This window comes from Pristiophorus japonicus, chromosome 31 (assembly GCF_044704955.1).
Source record: "Pristiophorus japonicus isolate sPriJap1 chromosome 31, sPriJap1.hap1, whole genome shotgun sequence".
Lineage (NCBI taxonomy): Eukaryota > Metazoa > Chordata > Chondrichthyes > Pristiophoridae > Pristiophorus > Pristiophorus japonicus.
In genome coordinates, this window is record NC_092007.1 from 10,027,105 (window position 1) to 10,050,526 (window position 23,422).

General features: G+C 55.5%; 1 protein-coding gene across 1 annotated transcript in view; it reads right to left on the minus strand.

The window, feature by feature from the left end:
- Positions 1–515: 515 nt before the first annotated feature.
- The window catches only part of LOC139240400 (protein RoBo-1-like), a 34,358-nt gene continuing 11,451 nt past the window's right edge, over positions 516–23,422 (minus strand). Inside the window, exons 2-5 of the mRNA XM_070868897.1 lie at positions 12,012–12,125; positions 8,427–8,558; positions 3,588–3,728; positions 516–1,587 (exon numbers count right to left, since the gene is read on the minus strand). Coding sequence (XP_070724998.1) covers positions 1,379–1,587; positions 3,588–3,728; positions 8,427–8,558; positions 12,012–12,125 — 596 coding nt within the window. The 3' untranslated portion in view covers positions 516–1,378. The remainder of the gene's footprint in view (positions 1,588–3,587; positions 3,729–8,426; positions 8,559–12,011; positions 12,126–23,422) is intronic.

Here is a 23,422-nt window from a genome sequence, read left to right on the forward strand (position 1 = left end):
GACCCCTGGTTCTAGACTCCCCAGCCCCGGGGAGGGAAACACCCTCCCTGCATCTACCCTCAGAATCTGCTATGTTTCAATGAGGTCACCTCTCATTCTTGGGCTGGGTATTCTGAGGCGAGTGTCCCACCTCCTGACTCCCCAAAGCCTTCCCACCATCGACAAGGCACAAGTCAGGAGTGTGAGGGAACACTCCCCACTTGCCTGGATGAGTTGCCGCTCCAGCAACACTCGAGAAGCTCGACACCATCCAGGACAAAGCCGGCCGCTCGATCGGCCCGCTCCCCACCACCTCCAACACTCACTCCCTCCACCACCTCCAACACTCACTCCCTCCACCACCTCCAACACTCACTCCCTCCACCACCTCCAACACTCACTCCCTCCACCACTCCTCCAACACTCACTCCCTCCACCACCTCCAACACTCACTCCCTCCACCACCTCCAACACTCACTCCCTCCACCACCTCCAACACTCACTCCCTCCACCACCTCCAACACTCACTCCCTCCACCACCGGCGCACCGTGGCTGCGGTGTGCACCGTCTACAAGATGCACCGCGGCAACTCGCCAAGGCTTCTTCGGCAGCACCTCCCAAACCCGCGACCTCTACCCGCCTAGAAGGACAAGGGCAGCAGGTCCATGGGAACACCACCCCCTCCACGTTCCCCTCCCAGTCACACACACACCATCCCTCGACTTGGGAATATATCGGCCGTTCCTTCATCGTGGCTGGGTCACAATCCCGGAACTCCCTCCCTAACAGCACTGTGGGAGCACCTTCACCACACGGACTGCAGCGGTTCAAGATGGCGTCTCACCACCACCTTCACAAGTGGCGACGAGGGATGGGCAATAAATGCTGGGCCTTGGCCAGCGACGCCCACATCCCAGGAACAAATTCTTTAAAAATAGTGGTTTTCAAGATGATGAGAGGTGTTGATGGAGCAGAGAGAGAAAAAATCTATTCCCTCGGGCGAAAGGGCCAACAACCAAGGGTCATAGATTCAATATTGTAATATCTAGCTCCACCTAGTGGACTCCTGCCTTGGAGTCAAACTCTCCTCAGGATCAACCGAGAATGAGCCTACGTTCGACAACATGTTCGGAAAGTTCTGTTTGAGAGCGAAGGTATCCTCTTTGGAACAGATTGGTTCCAAGCCACATCTCTTGCCCCGATAATCGCAAATTCCTGTCACACACACGCGTGGCCCATTCCAATTCACTCCCTATTTCAACATCAGCCCGACGTTTTGCCGTCAAAGCCCGCAAGAATTATTAATACAATAAATAATATTGGGGAAGGCTTAGAAATATTTACAGATGTATGTACAAATGGGGGAAGCCGTCCCTCAACACACACAGGAACAACAGATCACTTGTTGATGGACGCGAGGAGATATATGCTCAAGATGACCAAACACAGAGGAATAGTCGCAACTCTGGAGGCCCCATTGCACAGTTTGCCATCACAGCACTGAAAGGATTCTCCGAGCTCCATGTCAAACAGAATCTGGGTGGACTTTAGCTGGCACACTGACTCCGACATACATCCTTGAAAGTCGATTGTTTTGTTGCGTCCAGCTAGGAGAAAGGAAGTAAAAGATCGATATGTTACGTAACACTCGCTGTCTATCTTTCTCTTTCCCCGAGCCGGAGGTCTGTGAGTTCAAGTCCCACTCCGCGGGACATGGTCACGTCAAATCAAGGCAGGCGCTCCCACCAAGTGCAACCCCTACACCCCTCCCGATCTCTGTAACCTCCTCCAGCCCCGACACCCCTCCCGATCTCTGTAACCTTCTCCAGCCCCGACACCCCTCCCTATCTCTGTAACCTCCTCCAGCCCCGACACCCCTCCCTAACTCTGTAACCTCCTCCAGCCCCGACACCCCTCCCGATTTCTGTAACCTCCTCCAGCCCCGACACCCCTCCCGATCTCTGTAACCTCCTCCAGCCCCGACACCCCTCCCTATCTCTGTAACCTCCTCCAGCACCGACACCCCTCCCTATCTCTGTAACCTCCTCCAGCCCCTATACCCTCCCTATCTCTGTAACCTCCTCCAGCCCCTATACCCTCCCTATCTCTGTAACCCCCTCCAGCCCCGACACCCCTTCCTATCTCTGTAACCTCCTCCAGCCCCTACACCCCTGCCTATCTCTGTAACCCCCTCCAGCCCCTACAACCCTCCCAGATCTCTGAGCTCCTCCAGCCCCTACACCCCTCCCTATCTCTGTAACCTCCTCCAGCCCCGACACCCCTCCCGATTTCTGTAACCTCCTCCAGCCCCGACACCCCTCCCGATCTCTGTAACCTCCTCCAGCCCCGACACCCCTCCCTATCTCTGTAACCTCCTCCAGCCCCGACACCCCTCCCTATCTCTGTAACCTCCTCCAGCCCCTATACCCTCCCTATCTCTGTAACCTCCTCCAGCCCCTATACCCTCCCTATCTCTGTAACCCCCTCCAGCCCCGACACCCCTCCCTATCTCTGTAACATCCTCCAGCCCCTACACCCCTCCGTATCTCTGTAACCTCCTCCAGTCCCTACACCCCTCCCTATCTCTGTAACCTCCTTCAGCCCCTACACACCTCCCTATCTCTGTAACCTCCTCCAGCCCCTATACCCGTCCCTAGCCCTGTAACCTCCTCCAACCCCTACAACCCTCCCTATCTCTGTAACCTCCTCCAGCCCCTACAACCCTTCCTATCTCTGTAACCTCCTCCAGCCTCTACACCCCTGCCTATCTCTGTAACCCCCTCCAGCCCCTACAACCCTCCCAGATCTCTGAGCTCCTCCAGCCCCTACACCCCTCCCTATCTCTGTAACCCCCTCCAGCCCCTACAACCCTCCCAGATCTCTGAGCTCCTCCAGCCCCTACACCCCTCCCTATCTCTGTAACCTCCTCCAGCCCCAACACCCCTCCCTAACCCTGTAACCCCCTCCAGCCCCTACACCCCTCCCTAACCCTGTAACCTCCTCCAGCCCCTACACCCCTCCCTATCTCTGTAACCTCCTCCAGCCCCAACACCCCTCCCTAACCCTGTAACCCCCTCCAGCCCCTACACCCCTCCCTAACCCTGTAACCTCCTCCAGCCCCTACACCCCTCCCTATCTCTGTAACCTCCTCCAGCCCCTACACCCCTCCCTATCTCTGTAACCCCCTCCAGCCCCTACACCCCTCCCTATCTCTGTAACCTCCTCCAGCCCCTACACCCCTCCCTATCTCTGTAACCTCCTCCAGCCCCTACACCCCTCCCAGATCTCTGCGCTCCTCCAATACTGCCCGCTTGCCCATTCCCCCGATCTCCATCGCTCCACCATCGGTGGCCGTGCCTTCAGCAGCAGTTGGGCCCCAAGCTCTGGAACTCCCTCCCTAAACCTCTCCGCCTCTCTCTCCTCATTTAAGACGCTCCTTAAAACCGACCTCTTTGACCCAGCTTTTGGTCGCTTGTCCCTAATATCTCCTTATGCGGGATCTGGGTCAAATTCAGTCGGATTTGCACTCCTGTGGCACGGTTAACTCTGTTAAAGGCGCTATATAAATGCAAGTTGTTGTTGAGACGGGCAGAGCTTTGTAACGTACATTCCGAGAGGACAGTGTGCAGTCTTCCACACTTGGTCTGGTTGCCCGTGCACTTCAGTGACCCAGTCAAATTGCACTTAAAGTCATTTAGCATCTGTAAACAACCGATGCATTGCAGTTTGTTCGAAGGCATCTTCTCAACTGGAAACAGAGAACAGAAGGTTATAAGAATTAGGAGCAGGAGTCGGCCATTCGGCCCCTCGAGCCTGCTCCGCCATTCAATGAGATCACGGCTGACCTTCGACCTCAACTCCACATTCCCGCCCGATCCCTCCATTCCCCTCGTTCCCAAAAATCTCTCGATCCCAGCCTTGACTATACTCAACGACTGAGCCCCCACGGCCCTCTGGGGCAGAGAATTCCAAAGATTCACCCCCCTCTGAGTGAAGAAATTCCTCCTCATCTCAGTCCTCAATGGCCGACCCCTTATCCTGAGACTGTGTGACCCCTGGTTCTAGACTCCCCAGCCCGGGGGGGGGAAACACCCTCTCTGTATCTACCCTGTCGATCCCCCTCAGAATCTGGTGTGTTTCAATGAGATCACCTCTCATTCTTCTAAACTCTAGAGTATAGGCTTAGTCTACTCAATCTCTCCTCATAGGACAATCCCCCCATCCCAGGAATCAGTCTGGTGAACCTTCGCTGCACTCCCTCTATGGCAAGTATATCCTTCCTTAGGTAAGGAGACCAAAACTGTACACAGTACTCCAGGTGTGGTCTCACTAAGGCCCGATATAATTACAATAAGACGTCTTTACTCTTATACTCCAAGCCTTTTGTACTAAGGGCTAACATAGAAACATAGAAAATAAGTGCAGGAGTAGGCCATTCGGCCCTTTGAGCCTGCACCACCATTCAATGAGTTCATGGCTGAACATGCAACTTCAGTACCCCATTCCTGCTTTCTCGCCATACCCCTTGATCCCCCGAGTAGTAAGGACTACATCCAACTCCTTTTTGAATATATTTAGTGAATTGGCCTCAACAACTCTCTGTGGTAGAGAATTCCACAGGTTCACCACTCTCTGGGTGAAGAAGTTTCTCCTCATCTCGGTCCTAAATGGCTTACCCCTTATCCTGAGACTGTGACCCCTGGTTCTGGACTTCCCCAACATTGGGAACATTCTTCCTGCATCTAACCTGTCCAATCCCGTCAGAATTTTAAACGTTTCTATGAGGTCCCCTCTCATTCTTCTGAACTCCAGTGAATACAAGCCCAGTTGATCCAGTCTCTCTTGATAGGTCAGTCCTGCCATCCCGGGAATCAGTCTGGTGAACCTTCGCTGCACTCCCTCAATAGCAAATAACAAAGCAAGAGTTGTAAGAATCACCGAAAACATCGGCGTGAACTTTTGGACTCAGCAGTTTTGAACTTTGTGGTAACGTGTTCACTGTACAGTCAGAAGGACTGACCTGGAGCAGGTCCAAACATGTTTAAGTTGAATACACATCAACTGGGCGGGAATGAGAGTGGCTGAAAGCAGGAACATCATGGCCGATGAACGTCTTTTGTCATGGAACGGGAACCCATCAGTGAGACAGGAAGTAAAGTGGCCAGGGTTTTCAGGCCATTGAAAGACAAAGGAAAAGCTATTTTGACCACAGACGCATCGGAGCCACCCATCGAGGGATAGCCCAATTGCCACCCATCGAGGGATAGCCCAGTTTGCCAAAGGGGCAGGCAAAGACTTGGTTTCTGCTTTCCAGTTGGACAGCCTCGGGAGGGAAGGACAATTGAATTTTAAGCACTCTTGCAGGTATAACAACGGTAGTTGGAATCGGTCTCTCTCTCGCTCCCCTCTCCTGTGCCTGCTTGCAACGCTCAAGGACCGTGCTGTCCATCTGGAACGGGGGAGAAGAAACCACCATCTATGAGCCGAGCGAGCCTTGTTACTTCGACTGGGAGGCCGATCTTGAGACGGCACTTGAATACCACAGTTTGGTAGGGGCCCAGAAAATACGCCTCACCGGGAGAAGCAGCGAGTGAGCCAGAGGGGTAACTGGTGAGCATTTAACCCAGCCCACGGACCTTCAAGATCACCGCATAGTGTGAAAGGCTTGTCCCAACCAAGCCTTAGGGGTTTTCAGGGGAGGTGTTGTAGACGTGGGTACTTCGCGTTAGGGGCCTGTTTGGTTGGGCCACACTATGTATTGTGCTGCGTTGGTTTGTTTTACACATCAGGGCGTGTGTGGTTTTACTGGGTGCTTTGACTTGAATAAAGCATTGCCGGTTGAGACCGAGGCATTTGTCCGTGACTTGTTCACCCGTTCCGTACAGTAATAATTCCCAGCGGTAGAACTATTGTAAAGTGGAGGTGCTTCGCAAACACCGAAGAGAAACCATTTACAGAGTGAAAGGTTGTTCGGGTGATTGCTTCACACGCCCTCCCTCTCCAGTCAATCTTGACCTGCTCTCCCTCCACTCCGGCTGTCTGTTTGACCTGAGGGGCGGGGGGGTGGGTGGGGGGCAAGGGCAGGGTGAATGAGCTCTCATCCGGATCTTAATCCGTGCACAATTTCCAGGGAATGACTGGAGGGTGAGCTAAAACCCTGGCACTTTCCCCCTTCCTACCCCCCCCCCCCAACCCATGTCATCTTGACCTGGAACTGCCACAAATCCCTCCAACTGAGATTAGGGTCAACATCAGAAATAGGAGCAGGAGTCGGCCATTCGGCCCCTCGAGCCTGCTCCGCCATTTAATACGATCATGGCTGATCTGATCATGGACTCAGCTCCACTTCCCCGCCCGCTCCCCATAACCCTTCACTCCCTTATCGCTCAAAAATCTGTCTATCTCCACCTTAAATATATTCAATGACCCAGCCTCCACAGCTCTCTGGGGCAGAGAATTCCACAGGTTTACAACCCTCTGAGAGAAGAAATTCCTCCTCATCTCAGTTTTAAATGGGCGGCCCCTTATTCTAAGACCATGGCCCCTAGTTCTAGTCTCCCCCATCAGTGGAAACATCCTCTCTGCATCCACCTTGTCAAGCCCCCTCGTAATCTGATACGTTTCGATAAGATCACCTCTCATTCTTCTGAATTCCAATGAGTAGAGGCCCAACCTCCTCAACCTTTCCTCATAAGTCAACCCCCCCATCTCCGGAATCAACCGAGTGAACCTTCTCTGAACTGCCTCCAAAGCAAGTGTATCCTTTCGTAAATATGGAAACCAAAACTGCATGCAGTACTCCAGGTGTGGCCTCACCAATACCTGATATAGCTGTAGCAAGACTTCCCTGCTTTTATACTCCATCCCCTTTGTAATAAAGGCCAAGATACCATTGGCCTTCCTGATTACTTGCTGTACCTGCATACTAACTTTTTGTGTCAAGCTTGACTGTGTTGCCCCCAGAGTTGAATAGCCTGCCCCCTTGCCCACCCCCACACGTTGCCACGGTTCACACAGGGCAGTCAGTGTGTGCGGAACCCGTGTCCCCAGCAAGACTGAGAACTTATGGGAGAGGAGAGATAATCAGAGACAAAACTACTGATAGAATAAGACGGATAGACAGACAGATCAAGGGAGATAAAGAGAGAGAGAAATAGAGAGTTACAAATAAGGATGGATAGATAAAGGGGGATAGAAAGACATACCGAGATAGATAGTGAGAGACAGATATAGAGAGAGATAGATAGTGAGTTAGAGAGATAGAGAGATAGAGAGACAGATAGAAAGATAGAGTAAGTGAGAGATAGAGATAGAGATAGAGAGGGAGATGGAGAGATAACAAGAAAGATAGAGTTGGAGACACAAGGATAGAGAGAGAAAGAGAGGGATTGAGAGGGGGAGAGAAAGAGAGAGAAAAAGTGAGAGGGAGAGAAAGAGAGATAGAGAGCATTGGAGAGACAGAGATAGAGAGAGAGAGAGGGAGAAAGGGTGAAAGAGATAGAGACAGAGACAAAAAGCAAGAGGGAGAGAGAGAGAGACAGGCAGAGAGACAGAGAGAGAGAGAGACAGAGAGAGAGAGAGAGTGGGAGAGAGAGTGGGAGAGAGAGAGAGACAGAGCGAGAGAGAGAGAGATAGAGACAGAAAGAGACAGACAGAGAGAGAGAGAGAGAGAGACAGAGAGAGCGAGAGAGAGATAGATGGCAAGAGAGAGACAGAGAGAGAGAGAGACAGAGACAGAGAGAGCGAGAGAGAAAGAGACAGAGAAAGAGACAGAGAAAGAGACAGAGAAAGAGACAGAGAAAGAGACAGAGAGACAGAGTGAGAGAGAGACAGAGACAGAGCGAGAGAGACAGAGACAGAGCGAGAGAGACAGAGACAGAGAGACAGACAGAGCGAGAGAGAGATAGATGGCAAGAGAGAGACAGAGAGAGAGAGAGACAGAGAGAGAGAGCGAGAGAGAGAGCGAGAGAGAAAGAGACAGAGAAAGAGACAGAGAGAGCGAGAGAGAGAGAGAGACAGAGAGACAGAGTGAGAGAGAGACAGAGACAGAGCGAGAGAGACAGAGACAGAGAGAGAGACAGAGACAGAGAGACAGACAGAGCGAGAGAGAGACAGAGAGACAGAGTGAGAGAGAGACAGAGACAGAGCGAGAGAGACAGAGACAGAGAGAGAGACAGAGACAGAGAGACAGACAGAGTGAGAGAGAGACAGAGCGAGAGAGACAGAGACAGAGAGAGAGAGACAGAGACAGAGAGAGAGAGACAGAGACAGAGACAGAGCGAGAGAGACAGAGACAGAGAGACAGACAGAGTGAGAGAGAGACAGAGAGAGAGAGACAGAGACAGAGCGAGAGAGACAGAGACAGAGCGAGAGAGACAGAGCGAGAGCGAGACAGAGCGAGAGAGAGACAGAGATGGCCGGGCGGATGGAGAGGTGCCCATGTTACCTGGGCCAGTGTTACACAGGTCCGTGTTGCAGCAGCTGATGCCACGAATGATGGCGCCCAGGTTGAGACTGATGTTGGTGCAGTTCACGGAAGCGACGCAGGATCTCACTGTTCTTTCCAATACGCCGGTAGCTGGGAGACAGTGGGGAAAACATCGCAGGATGTAACAAGTCCAACATACGTCGCCGTGCCGAGCTCAGGGAGCAGCTTCTCCATCAACCACCCAGGGGCTATCGAGCAAGAGGCTGATCTCGGGCTCCCCCATTGGGCCGCTCCTGTAGCCAAAGCCTTGACTCTCATTGGTCCATCAGATCTGAAGCCCCTCGAGCCTGTTACACAGGAACAGGAGGAGGCCCATTCAGTCCCTCGAGCCTGTTACACAGGAACAGGAGGAGGCCCATTCAGCCCCTCGAGCCTGTTACACAGGAACAGGAGGAGTCCCATTCAGCCCCTCGAGCCTGTTACCATAGGAACAGGAGGAGGCCCATTCAGCCCCTCGAGCCTGTTACACAGGAACAGGAGGAGGCCCATTCAGCCCCTCGAGCCTGTTACCATAGGAACAGGATGAGGCCCATTCAGCCCCTCGAGCCTGTTACACAGGAACAGGAGGAGGCCCATTCAGCCCCTCGAGCCTGCTCTGCCATTGAATGAGATCACGGCTTGATCTGCGACCTAACTCCATCTACACGCCTTTGCCCCGTATCCCTGTATACCTTTGGCTAACAAAAATGCCAGATTTAAAATGAACAATTGACCCTCTAGCATCGATTGCCGTTTGCGGGAGTGAGTTCCAAACCTCTCCCACCCTGTGTGGGTAGAAGTGTTTCCTAACTTCACTCTTGAAAGGTCTGGCTCTAATTCTCAGACTGTGCCCCAAGTCCGAGACTCCCCAACCAGCGGAAAAAGTTAAAAAAAAATTATTTGAAAATGTAACAAAGAGTGTAGACAAGGGTAATGCAGTAGATGTAATGTATCTAGGTTTTCAAAAGGCCTTTGATAAGGGGCCCCATAATAGCCGAATGAACAAGGTCAAAGAATGCGGTGTCAAGGGACAATGAGCAGAATGGATTGCTAGCTGGCTTCAAGACATAAAGCAGAGAGTAGGGGGAAAGGTAGCTATTCATAGTAGCAGAAGGTGGACAGTCCACAAGGATCATGGCTGGGACCGCTGTTGTTCACAATTTGTATTAATGATTTAGATTTTGGAATCATACACACAATTTCTAAATTTGCGGATGACACCAAATTAGGGGGGCAATCGTCAATACTGAGGATGCTGCAACGTATTACAGGAGGACATTAATAAACATGCAGAATGGGCATATAATTGGCAAATGGATTTCAACACAGATACATGAGAGGTTCTGGCAGGGAGAATAGGGAGGTCACTTATTACTGGGAGGGTGAGTGTCTAGGTGGGATAGAGGAACAAAGGGATCTCGGAGTACAAATACACACACAATAAAAGTTGCAACACAGGTTAACAAGGATGTAAAAAAAAAAGCAAACCAGGAAGTAGGGTTTATTTCCAGAGGAATCGAATTGAAAAGCAGGGAAATTATGCTAAACCTGTATTGAACCTTGGTTAGACCACACTTGGAGCACTGTGCACAGTTCTGGTCTCCATATACCTGGGTTAGACCACACTTGGAGCACTGTGCACAGTTCTGGTCTCCATATACCTGGGTTAGACCACACTTGGAGCACTGTGTACAGTTCTGGTCTCCATATACCTGGGTTAGACCACACTTGGAGCACTGTGCACAGTTCTGGTCTCCATATACCTGGGTTAGACCACACTTGGAGCACTGTGCACAGTTCTGGTCTCCATATACCTGGGTTAGACCACACTTGGAGCACTGTGCACAGTTCTGGTCTCCATATACCTGGGTTAGACCACACTTGGAGCACTGTGCACAGTTCTGATCTCCATATACCTGGGTTAGACCACACTTGGAGCACTGTGCACAGTTCTGGTCTCCATATACCTGGGTTAGACCACACTTGGAGCACTGTGTACAGTTCTGGTCTCCATATACCTGGGTTAGACCACACTTGGAGCACTGTGCACAGTTCTGGTCTCCATATACCTGGGTTAGACCACACTTGGAGCACTGTGCACAGTTCTGATCTCCATATACCTGGGTTAGACCACACTTGGAGCACTGTGCACAGTTCTGGTCTCCATATACCTGGGTTAGACCACACTTGGAGCACTGTGTACAGTTCTGGTCTCCATATACCTGGGTTAGACCACACTTGGAGCACTGTGCACAGTTCTGTCTCCATATACCTGGGTTAGACCACACTTGGAGCACTGTGCACAGTTCTGGTCTCCATATACCTGGGTTAGACCACACTTGGAGCACTGTGCACAGTTCTGGTCTTCATATACCTATACAAGTATATGGGGAAGAAGGGAATAGAGGGTTATGGTGATAGAGTTAGATGGGGAAAGACGGGGGGGGGGGTTAACCAAGAGGACTGGAGACCAGCTCTGCTGCACTGACCTAGCGCACGCACATATCGCAGTGTGGGCTGGCCCATGTTGCCCTGGGCCCTCGGCTCTTCTGGGCCCTGTGCCTTCATTTCCCACTCCTCCGCCCCGATCTCTCGCCGCTCCTCCGCCCCGATCTCTCACCGCTCCTCCGCCCCGATCTTTCGCCGCTCCTCCGCCCCGATCTCTCACCGCTCCTCCGCCCCGATCTCTCGCCGCTCCTCCGCCCCGATCTCTCGCCGCTCCTCCGCCCCGATCTCTCGCCGCTCCTCCGCCCCCGATCTCTCGCCGCTCCTCCGCCCCCGATCTCTCGCCGCTTCTCCGCCCCGATCTCTCGCCGCTCCTCCGCCCCGATCTCTCGCCCCTCCTCCGCCCCGATCTCTCGCCGCTCCTCCGCCCCCGATCTCTCGCCGCTCCTCCGCCCCCGATCTCTCGCCGCTCCTCCGCCCCGATCTCTCGCCGCTCCTCCGCCCCCGATCTCTCTCCGCTCCTCCGCCCCCGATCTCTCGCCGCTCCTCCGCCCCCGATCTCTCGCCGCTCCTCCGCCCCCGATCCCTCGCTCTCCTCTGCTCTGCCTGGGCCCTGCCGATGTTCCTGCCCACGCTACAAATTGCGCCCTGGGCCTTGATGACATCACCCAGTCGCCCACCTTGCAGTTGTTGCACACTTGGAACGGCTCACGCTAAAACGGAGATGAGGAGGAATTCCTGCTCTCAGAGGGTTGCAAATCTGTGGAATTCGCTGCCTCAGAGAGCTGTGGAGGCTGGGTCATTGAATAAGTTCAAGACGGAAGTGGACAGTTTGTTAACCGATAAGGGGATAAGGGGAGCGGGCGGGGAAGTGGAGCTGAGTCCATGATCGGATCAGCCATGATCGTGTCGAATGGCGGAGCAGGCTCGAGGGGCCGAATGGCCGACTCCTGCTCCTATTTCTTATGTTCTTATGTTCTTAAATTGTAGTGGTATGCCCACGAGTAAGCCTGAGCAGTTTGTCTCTCTCGACCCGAGCAGTTCCGCTTGATTTCTTGGAAGCTTCGAGTAGTTGCCGGCTGTGTGGTGTGCTTACTGACATGTGCATTCTGTGCTTACCAAAGCGATGCCGGCCGACTCCCGTCATACACACTTCCCCATCTTTGCAGGTCTTGGCATCTTTGATGGGGTCACAGACGGACCGAGAGCATTCGTAACACTTCAGCGCAGCAGCTGCAAGAGAGGAATTATGTCAGAGTATGAATTCCTGCGGGACGTGTGTGTAAAACGAGGAATGTTAGCAACAGAGCACTTCGCGGATCAGATCCGTTCAGTCCGTGAACGTGACCCCTGAGATTCCGGCCGCCAGTCGCTTCAATCCCCACCCCACCCCCCGACTCCACTCTCACTCCGACCTCTATGCCCGCCTCCTCCTCCAACGTGAGCTTAAGCAACAGCTGTGGCTCAGTGGGCTGCACTCTCTCTCGCGTCTGAGTCAGAAGGTCGAGGGTTCGAGTCTCGCTCCGGCGACTGGAGCACGCAAAGCTCGGCCGACGCTCCCCAGTGCAGCGCTGAGGGAGTGCCGTACTGTCGGAGGGGCAGTACTGAGGGAGTGCCGTACTGTCGGAGGGGTAGTACTGAGGGAGCGCCGTACTGTCGGAAGGGGCAGTACTGAGGGAGTGCCGTACTGTCGGAGGGGTAGTACTGAGGGAGCGCCGCACTGTCGGAGGGGCAGTACTGAGGGAGTGCCGTACTGTCGGAGGGGTAGTACTGAGGGAGCGCCGTACTGTCGGAAGGGGCAGTACTGAGGGAGTGCTGCACTGTCGGAGGGACAGTACTGAGGGAGTGCCGTACTGTCGGAGGGACAGTACTGAGGGAGCGCCGCACTGTCGGAGGGGCAGTACTGAGGGAGCGCTGCACTGTCGGAGGGGCAGTACTGAGGGAGTGCTGCACTGTCGGAGGGACAGTACTGAGGGAGTGCCGTACTGTCGGAGGGACAGTACTGTGGGAGCGCCGCACTGTCGGAGGGGCGGTACTGAGGGAGCGCCGCACTGTCGGAGGGGCAGTACTGAGGGAGCGCCGCACTGTCGGAGGGACAGTACTGAGGGAGCGCCGCACTGTCGGAGGGGCAGTACTGAGGGAGCGCCGCACTGTCGGAGGGGCGGTACTGAGGGAGCGCCGCACTGTCGGAGGGGCAGTACTGAGGGAGCGCCGTACTGTCGGAGGGGCAGTACTGAGGGAGCACCGCACTGTCGGAGGGGCAGTACTGAGGGAGCGCTGCACTGTCGGAGGGGCAGTACTGAGGGAGCGCCGTACTGTCGGAGGGGCAGTACTGAGGGAGTGCCGCACTGTCGGAGGGGCGGTACTGAGGGAGTGCCGCACTGTCGGAGGGGCGGTACTGAGGGAGCGCCGCACTGTCGGAGGGGTAGTACTGAGGGAGCGCCGCACTGTCGGAGGGGCGGTACTGAGGGAGCGCCGCACTGTCGGAGGGGCAGTACTGAGGGAGCGCCGCACTGTCGGAGGGGCAGTACTGAGGGAGTGCCGTACTGTCGGAGGGGCGGTACTGAGGGAGTGCCATACTGTCGGAGGGGCAGTACTGAGCGAGTGCCGCACTGTCGGAGGGACAGTACTGAGGGAGTGCCGTACTGTCGGAGGGGCAGCGCTGAGGGAGTGCCGCACTGTCGGAGGGGCGGTACTGAGGGAGCGCCGCACTGTCGGAGGGGCGGTACTGAGGGAGCGCCGTACTGTCGGAGGGGCAGTACTGAGGGAGAGCCGCACTGTCGGAGGGGCGGTACTGCGGGAGTGCCGTACTGTCGGAGGGGCAGCGCTGAGGGAGTGCCATACTGTCGGAGGGGCAGTACTGAGGGAGTGCCGCACTGTCGGAGGGCAGTACTGAGGGAGTGCCGCACTGTGGGAGGGGCAGTACTGAGGGAGTGCCGCACTGTCGGAAGGGGCAGTACTGAGGGAGTGCCGCACTGTCGGAAGGGGCAGTACTGAGGGAGTGCCGCACTGTCGGAGGGCAGTACTGAGGGAGTGCTGCACTGTCGGAGGGGCAGTACTGAGGGAGTGCCGCACTGTCGGAAGCGGCAGTACTGAGGGAGTGCCGCACTGTCGGAGGGCAGTACTGAGGGAGTGCTGCACTGTCGGAGGGGCAGTACTGAGGGAGTGCCGCACTGTCGGAGGGGCGGTACTGAGGGAGCGCCGCACTGTCGGAGGGGCGGTACTGAGGGAGCGCCGCACTGTCGGAGGGGCGGTGCTGAGGGAGTGCCGCACTGTCGGAGAGGCAGTACTGAGGGAGCACCGTACTGTCGGAGGGGCAGCGCTGAGGGAGTGCCGTACTGTCGGAGGGGCAGTACTGAGGGAGCGGCGCACTGTCGGAGGGGCAGTACTGAGGGAGCGCCGCACTGTCGGAGGGGCAGTACTGAGGGAGCGCCGCACTGTCGGAGGGGCAGTACTGAGGGAGCGCCGCACTGTCGGAGGGGCAGTACTGAGGGAGTGCCGCACTGTCGGAGGGGCTGTACTGAGGGAGTGCCGCACTGTCGGAGGGACAGTACTGAGGGAGCGCCGTACTGTCGGAGGGGCGGTACTGAGGGAGTGCCGCACTGTCGGAGGGGCAGTACTGAGGGAGTGCCGCACTGTCGGAGGGGCAGTACTGAGGGAGTGCCGCACTGTCGGAGGGGCAGTACTGAGGGAGTGCCGCACTGTCGGAGGGGCAGTACTGAGGAAGTGCCGTACTGTCGGAGGGGCGGTACTGAGGGAGTGCCGCACTGTCGGAGGGGCTGTACTGAGGGAGTGCCGCACTGTCGGAGGGGCGGTACTGAGGGAGTGCCGCACTGTCGGAGGGGCAGTACTGAGGGAGCGCTGCACTGTCGGAGGGGCAGTACTGAGGGAGTGCCGTACTGTCGGACGGGCAGTACTGAGGGAGCGCCGCACTGTCGGAGGGGCAGTACTGAGGGAGTGCCGTACTGTCGGACGGGCAATACTGAGGGAGTGCCGCACTGTCGGAGGGGCAGTACTGAGGGAGCGCCGCACTGTCGGAGGGGCAGTACTGAGGGAGCGCCGCACTGTCGGAGGGGCAGTACTGAGGGAGCGCCGCACTGTCGGAGGGGCAGTGCTGAGGGAGCACCGCACTGTCGGAGGGGCAGTGCTGAGGGAGTGCCGCACTGTCGGAGGGGCAGTACTGAGGGAGTGCCGTACTGTCAGACGGGCAGTACTGAGGGAGTGCCGCACTGTCGGAGGGGCAGTACTGAGGGAGTGCCGCACTGTCGGAGGGGCAGTACTGAGGGAGTGCCGTACTGTCGGAGGGGCGGTACTGAGGGAGCGCCGCACTGTCGGAGGGGCAGTACTGAGGGAGCGCCGCACAGTCGGAGGGGCAGTACTGAGGGAGCGCCGTACTGTCGGAGGGGCGGTACTGAGGGAGCGCCGCACTGTCGGAGGGGCAGTACTGAGGGAGCGTCGTACTGTCGGACGGGCAGTACTGAGGGAGTGCCGCACTGTCGGAGGGGCAGTACTGAGGGAGTGCCGTACTGTCGGACGGGCAGTACTGAGGGAGTGCCGCACTGTCGGAGGGGCAGTACTGAGGGAGTGCCGCACTGTCGGAGGGGCAGTACTGAGGGAGCGCCGTACTGTCAGAGGGGCAGTACTGAGGGAGCGCCGCACTGTCGGAGGGGCAGTACTGAGGGAGCGCCGCACTGTCGGAGGGGCAGTACTGAGGGAGCGCCGCACTGTCGGAGGGGCAGTACTGAGGGAGCGCCGCACTGTCGGAGGGGCAGTGCTGAGGGAGCACCGCACTGTCGGAGGGGCAGTGCTGAGGGAGTGCCGCACTATCGAAGGGGCAGTACTGAGGGAGCGCCGCACTGTCGGAGGGGCAGTACTGAGGGAGCGCCGCACTGTCGGAGGGGCAGTACTGAGGGAGCGCCGCACTGTCGGAGGGGCAGTACTGAGGGAGCGCTGCACTGTCGGAGGGGCAGTACTGAGGGAGCGCCGCACTGTCGGAGGGGCAGTACTGAGGGAGCGACGCACTGTCGGAGGGGCAGTACTGAGGGAGTGCCGCACTGTCGGAGGGGCCGTACTGAGGGAGCGCCGTACTGCGCTATCGGAGGGGCAGTACTGAGGGAGCACCGCATTGTCGGAGGGGCAGTACTGAGGGAGCACCACATTGTCGGAGGGGCTGTACTGAAGGAATGCCGCACTGTCGGAGGGGCAGTACTGAGGGAGCACCACATTGTCGGAGGGGCTGTACTGAAGGAATGCCGCACTGTCGGAGGGGCAGTACTGAGGGAGCACCGCACTGTCGGAGGGGCAGTACTGAGGGAGCACTGTGCTGTTGGAGGGGCAGTACTGAGGGAGTGCCGCACTGTTGGAGGGGAAGTACTGAGGGAGCACTGCCCTGTTGGAGGGGCCGTTAAACCGAGGCCCTGTCTGCCCTCTCGGGTGGATGTAAAAGATCCCACGGCCAGTATTTGGAAGAAGAGCAGGGGGAGTTCTCCCCGGTGTCCTGGGGCCAATATTTATCCCTTAATCAACATAACAAAAACAGGTGATCCGGGTCATTATCACATCGCTGTGTGTGGGAGCTTGCTGTGCAGAAATTAGCTGCCACGTTTCCCACATTACAACAGTGATTACACATCAAAAGTACTTCATTGGCTGTAAAGCACTTTGAGACATCCGGTGGTCGTGAAAGGCGCTATATGAATACAAGTCTTTCTTTCTTTTATTTTTTTACCTGTCCCATTACCATTTCCCTCTGCCTCGCACCATTACCCCTTTTGTCTCTCATCTCTCCTGCCTTCCCCCAATCACCGACCTTCCCATTATCTCTCTAATCTCTCCTGTCTTCCCCCAATCACCGACCTTCCCATTGTCTCTCTAATCTCCCCTGCCTTCCCCCAATCACCGACCTTCCCATTGTCTCTCTAATCTCTCCTGTCTTCCCCCTATCACAGACCTTCCCATTGTCTCTCTAATCTCTCCTGTCTTCCCCCTATCACAGACCTTCCCATTGTCTCTCTAATCTCTCCTGTCTTCCCCCTATCACAGACCTTCCCATTGTCTCTCTAATCTCTCCTGTCTTCCCCCAATCACCGACCTTCCCATTGTCTCTCTAATCTCTCCTGTCTTCCCCCAATCACCAACCTTCCCATTATCTCTCTAATCTCCCCTGTCTTCCCCCTATCACAGATCGTCCCATTGTCTCTCTAATCTGTCCTGCCTTCCCCCAATCACCGACCTTCCCATTGTCTCTCTAATCTCTCCTGTCTTCCCCCAATCACCGACCTTCCCATTGTCTCTCTAATCTCTCCTGTCTTCCCCCAATCACCGACCTTCCCATTGTCTCTCTAATCTCTCCTGCCTTCCCCCAATCACCAACCTTCCCATTGTCTCTCTAATCTCTCCTGTCTTCCCCCAATCACCGACCTTCCCATTGTCTCTCTAATCTCTCCTGTCTTCCCCCAATCACTGACCTTCCCATTGTCTCTCTAATCTCTCCTGCCTTCCCCCCAATCACCGACCTTCCCATTGTCTCTCTAATCTCTCCTGTCTTCCCCCAATCACAGACCTTCCCATTATCTCTAATCTCTCCTGTCTTCCCCCCAATCACCGAGATTCCCATTGTCTCTCTAATCTCTCCTGTCTTCCCCCAATCACCGACCTTCCCATTGTCTCTCTAATCTCTCCTGTCTTCCCCCCAATCACCGACCTTCCCATTGTCTCTCTAATCTCTCCTGTCTTCCCCCCAATCACCGACCTTCCCATTGTCTCTCTAATCTCTCCTGTCTTCCCCCAATCACCGACCTTCCCATTGTCTCTCTAATCTCTCCTGTCTTCCCCCCAATTACTGGCCTTCCCATTGTCTCTCTAATCTCTCCTGTCTTCCCCCAATCACAGACCTTCCCATTGTCTCTCTAATCTCTCCTGTCTTCCCCCAATCACCGACCTTCCCATTGTCTCTCTAATCTCTCCTGTCTTCCCCCAATCACCGACCTTCCCATTGTCTCTCTAATCTCTCCTGTCTTCCCCCAATCACCAACCTTCCCATTGTCTCTCTAATCTCCCCTGTCTTCCCCCAATCACCGACCTTCCCATTGTCTCTCTAATCTCTCCTGTCTTCCCCCAATCACCGACCTTCCCATTGTCTCTCTAATCTCTCCTGTCTTCCCCCCAATCACCGACCTTCCCATTGTCTCTCTAATCTCTCCTGTCTTCCCCCAATGACCGACCTTCCCATTGTCTCTCTAATCTCTCCTGCCTTCCCCCAATCACCGACCTTCCCATTGTCTCTCTAATCTCTCCTGCCTTCCCCCAATCACCGACCTTCCCATTGTCTCTCTAATCTCTCCTGCCTTCCCCCAATCACCGACCTTCCCATTGTCTCTCTAATCTCTCCTGCCTTCCCCCAATCACCGACCTTCCCATTGTCTCTCTAATCTCTCCTGTCTTCCACCCAATCACCGACCTTCCCTTTGGTCCTTTCCTCCCCTCCCCCTGCCCCTGCATTTGCTTAAAACCCGGTACATCTCAAACTTTTTCCAGTTCTGACAAAGGGTCCTATTGGAGACGGGAAGAGGCCATTATGCATCTCGAGCCTGCTCCATCCTTCAATGAGATCACGGCTGACCTGTATCTGAACCCCATCTACCCGCCTTGGTTCCGTAACCCTGAATACCCTTCCCCAACGCAAATTTATCCATCTCAGTCTTGAAAGCTCCAATTGACCCCACCCCCCAGAATCCGTTGTCTTTTCGGGGCGAGCGTTCTGGATTCCCATTTCCCTTTGTGTGAAGAGGTCGCTCGCGTTCAACTCTGGTTACAGCGGCCGGGCCTCACCTCCTTCAACAGTGATCGGGCCTTTCCTTCTCCACTGGTGACCTCGCCTCTTAGCTTCCAGCACGTAGCTGTGACCACCCTGGCCTCCTTCCACTCTGAACACCAGTTGACCTCTGACCTTCCCAACTCCTGCCCCCAGACAAGCCTTGGACCACCGAACCTTCTCACCGAAGGGCGCTGCTCGGCAACTAGGCCCACACACCAGCGCCTGGTCTCCCGTCGTCTCAGGACCCCCTTTGCCACTGGACCAAGACCTTGCTCAGCCAAGCCCGTGTGGGAGCTGGTGTGCAACGGCCAATCCACATTAAAAGAACTCTCGCGCGGGCATCTTCCAATCCGTTAACGTAAAGTTCTGGACCTGGAACGTCAGGAGCCTCATGGACATCATCCTCATGATCGGCGGCCCCTCGAAACGAGGATGACTTGCTTCCAAGCCAAAAAGAAGGGACGAGTTCAGAGATGTTTCGATGAAGGAACTGATATTCCGGATCCTGAACTACATCGTGAAGGGTGGAAGATGCCCTGTGCGTGGATTTTTTGAACGTGCGGTGACCGTTGAACACCACACGGGGCTTGACCGAGCGAGGTCTCGGTCCAGTGGCGAAGGGTTAACCAGGACGACTGGAGACCAGCTCTGCTGCACGGACCCAGTGCGTGCACACGTATCGCACACAGTGTGGACTGTGCCCCGTGCTGTCCCTGGGCCCCTGGGCCCCCGAACTCACGCCTCCCCTGGGCCCCCGATCACAATCCCTCCACAGTCTCTCGCCGCTCCTCCGCTCCCGTCCTCGCCGCTCCTGCTCGACCTGCCCGCGCTCCAGTCACCGACCTGGACCCTTGATGACGTCTCCCTTCGCTGCCGTGGCCCTCATGCACCAGCTCGCGCCGTACCCTTGCCGTGGCAGGCCTCCACCCATCTCCCGGGCCGCCGCTGGTGTTCTCCCGCAGGTCGGGGGCCTCGTGCACAACTCCAACAGCGACAGGCCGGAACGACTCACCGCCATAGTTGCCCGGGAACTTAGGCACTTCGATGCCGACATCGCTGCCCCTAAGCGAGACACAGCGGGCAGCTCGAGGAACAAGGTGGAGGTTACACCTTCTTCTGGAAATGGAAACCAGAGGCAGAACGCCGATTCCACCGAGTCGGTTCTGCTCTGTAATGGTGTGTGTATCGTCCCGGTACCTTAAATGTAATGTAAGCACTATGCCACACCACAGAGGGCGCTGTGGTGGGAAACCAGGAAGTACCTGCAACAGGCACTATATAAGGCTGACCACCACACCTGAGAGGCACTCTGGAGCTGAACAGTAAGGGACTCAGGTCACAGCAGTTAGACTTACACCAGACCGTGTGGAGTCGGTGATTTGTGTGCTACACACACCACAGGTTCCACTGGTTACCGACCCTCCTGCAACTGTAAACAGTGATTTACAGGCCCCTCGTGATTCTGAACATCCTCGATCAAATCTCCAACCTTCAACCTTCTCTGCTGCAAGGAGAACAGCCCCTACAACAACCTTGGCCTTAATTACAACAGGATTTGAGCGTAAATGTAAAGACGTCTCACTGCGATTATATCGGGCCCTGGTGAGACCGCACCTGGAGTACTGTGCCCAGTTCGGGTCTCCTTACCTAAGGAAGGATATACTTGCCATAGAGGGAGTGCAGCGAAGGTTCACCAGACTGATTCCAGGGATGGGGGGATTGTCCTATGAGGAGAGATTGAGTAGACGGGGCCGATATTCTCTGGAGTTCAGAAGAATGAGAGGTGATCTCATTGGAACACACCAGATTCTGAGGGGGATTGACAGGGTTGATGCAGGGAGGGTGTTTCCCCCCCCCGGGCTGGGGAGTCTAGAACCAGGGGTCACACAGTCTCAGGATAAAGGGTCGGCCATTGAGGACTGAGATGAGGAGGAATTTCTTCACTCAGAGGGGGGTGAATCTTTGGAATTCTCTGCCCCAGAGGGCTGTGGAGGATCAGTCGTTGAGTATATTCGAGGCTGGGATCGAGAGATTTTTGGAGTCTCGGGGAATCGAGGGATCGGGCGGGAAAGTGGAGTTGAGGTCGAAGGTCAGCCGTGATCTCATTGAATGGCGGAGCAGGCTCGAGGGGCCAAATGGCCGACTCCTGCTCCTGTTCCTTATGTTCTTATGTTCTCCAGTCTCTCCACATAGCCAAAGTTCCTCATCCCCGGGACCTTTCTGGTCAATCTCCCTTCGCACCCTCTCTAAGGTGTGGTGGCTAGAATAGGATGTGAAATTCCAGCTGGGGCCTAACCTTCCTTGCTATTCTACTTTATTCCTCTATTAGTAAAGCCAAGGGAACCTTGTAGTAACTTGAAGTGATCCCAAAACTCGGCTGCCCCTGTGTCCTAACTCGCACCGAGTCCCGCTCACCCATCACCCCCTGTGCTCACTGCCCCGTGTCCTAACTCGCACCGAGTCCCGCTCACCCATCACCCCCTGTGCTCACTGCCCCCGTGTCCTAACTCGCACCGAGTTCCGCTCACCCATCACCCCCTGTGCTCACTGCCCCGTGTCCTAACTCACACCGAGTCCCACTCACCCATCACCCCCTGTGCTCACTGCCCCGTGTCCTAACTCGCACCGAGTCCCACTCACCCATCACCCCCTGTGCTCACTGCCCCGTGTCCTAACTCGCACCGAGTCCCGCTCACCCATCACCCTCTGTGCTCGCTGCCCCCGTGTCCTAACTCGCACCGAGTCCCACTCAGCCATCACCCCCTGTGCTCGCTGCCCCCGTGTCCTAACTCGCACCGAGTTCCGCTCACCCATCACCCCCTGTGCTCGCTGATCAACATTGGCTCCCAGTCCGGCAAGGTCTTGATTTCAAAATTCTCATCCTTCTGTTCAAATCCCTCCATGGCCCTCGCCCCTTCCCTATCTCTAATCTCCTCCAGCCCCTACACCTCCCTATCTCTGTAATCTCCAGCCTCTACACCCCTCCCTATCTCTGTAACCTCCTCCAGCCCCTACGCCCCTCCCTATCTCTGTAACCTCCAGCCCCTACACCCCTCCCTATCTCTGTAACCCCCTCCAGCCCCTACACCCCTCCCTATCTCTGTAACCTCCTCCAGCCCCTACACCTCTCCCTATCTCTGTAACCTCCTCCAGCCCCTACACCTCTCCCTATCTCTGTAACCTTCTCCAGCCCCTACACCTCTCCCTATCTCTGTAACCTCCTCCAGCCCCTACACCTCTCCCTATCTCTGTAACCTCCTCCAGCCCCTACACCCCTCCCTATCTCTGTAACCCCCTCCAGCCCCTACACCTCTCCCTATCTCTGTAACTTCCTCCAGCCCCTACACCCCTCCCTATCTGTGTAACCTCCTCCAGCCCCACAACCCCCGAGATCTCTACACTCCTCTAATTCTGCCCTCCTGACCATCCCTGATTATAATCGCTCCACCATCGGTGGCCGTGCCTTCTGTTGCCTGGGCCCCAAGCTCTGGAACTCCCTCCCTAAACCTCTCCGCCTCTCTAAACCTCTCTCTCCTCCTTCAAAAAGCTCCTTAAAACCCACCTCTTCGACCGAGCTTTTGGTCATTTCACCTTACGCGGCTTGGTGTCAAATTTTTTGACTCCTGGTGAAGCCCCTCGGGCTGTTTTACTATGTTAAAGGCGCTTAATAAATACAAGTTTTTTTTTTAGAAAACGGCCTGCTCAACTTGTCCAAGCACCTTCAAAGATTTGCGTACACACACCCCCAGGCCTCTCTGTACCAGCACCAGCCTTTAAAATTGCTCCATTCCGTTTACGCTGCCTCTCCTTGGCCTTGCAAAACTTGCAGAGTTGTTCAGCAACAAGTCAGAGACTGCAGTCAGCAGTGATTGTGACCCGATGCCAATTACACGGGGCTTCCCTGTTCTGGAGCGACCGTCTGCCAAGCAAGCTCAAGCAATATTGCCCGGGGTCTTTGTGAAAGCTCTTCCTCAGCATTTTCACAAAGTCCCTCAATTTGTTTTCAATCATTGTTTAAGACCCACTGAAATTCCACGCTCCTGGCCAAGGGTTGCTATTTCCATCTCCCCACCATTGCCAACCAGGCCTCCAGCTGTCTCGGCCAGAAGGACAACTCGCGGAATTAGGAGCAGGAGTCGGCCATTCGGCCCCTCGAACCTGCTCCCTTCGACCTCAACTCCACTTCCCCGGCCGATCCCTCGATTCCCCGAGATTCCAAAAATCTCTCGCTCTCAGCCTTGAATAGACCCAATGACCGAGCCTCCACAGCCCTCTGGGGTGGAGAATTCCAAAGGTTCACCACCCCCTCTGAGTGAAGAAATTCCTCCTCATCTCAGTCCTCAATGGCCGACCCCTTATCCTGAGACTGTGTGACCCCTGGTTCTAGACTCCCCAGCCCGGGGGAGAAACACCTTCTCTGCATCTACCCTGTCGATCCCCCTCAGAATCTGCTATGTTACAATAAGCCCTCTGGTAAGTATGGAAGAACGCCACAAGACTGAGTACTGTGAGCTAAAACAAAGATTAGTGGGAAAGCGGGCTGTGTAGAGGACACAGAGAGGCTGCAAAGAGATTTGGATAGGTTAAGCGAATAGGCTAAGGTTTGGCAGATGGAATACAATGTCGGAAAGTGTGAGGTCATCCACCTTGGGAAAAAACAACAGTAAAAGGGAATATTATTTGAATGGGGAGAAATTACAACATGCTGTGGTGC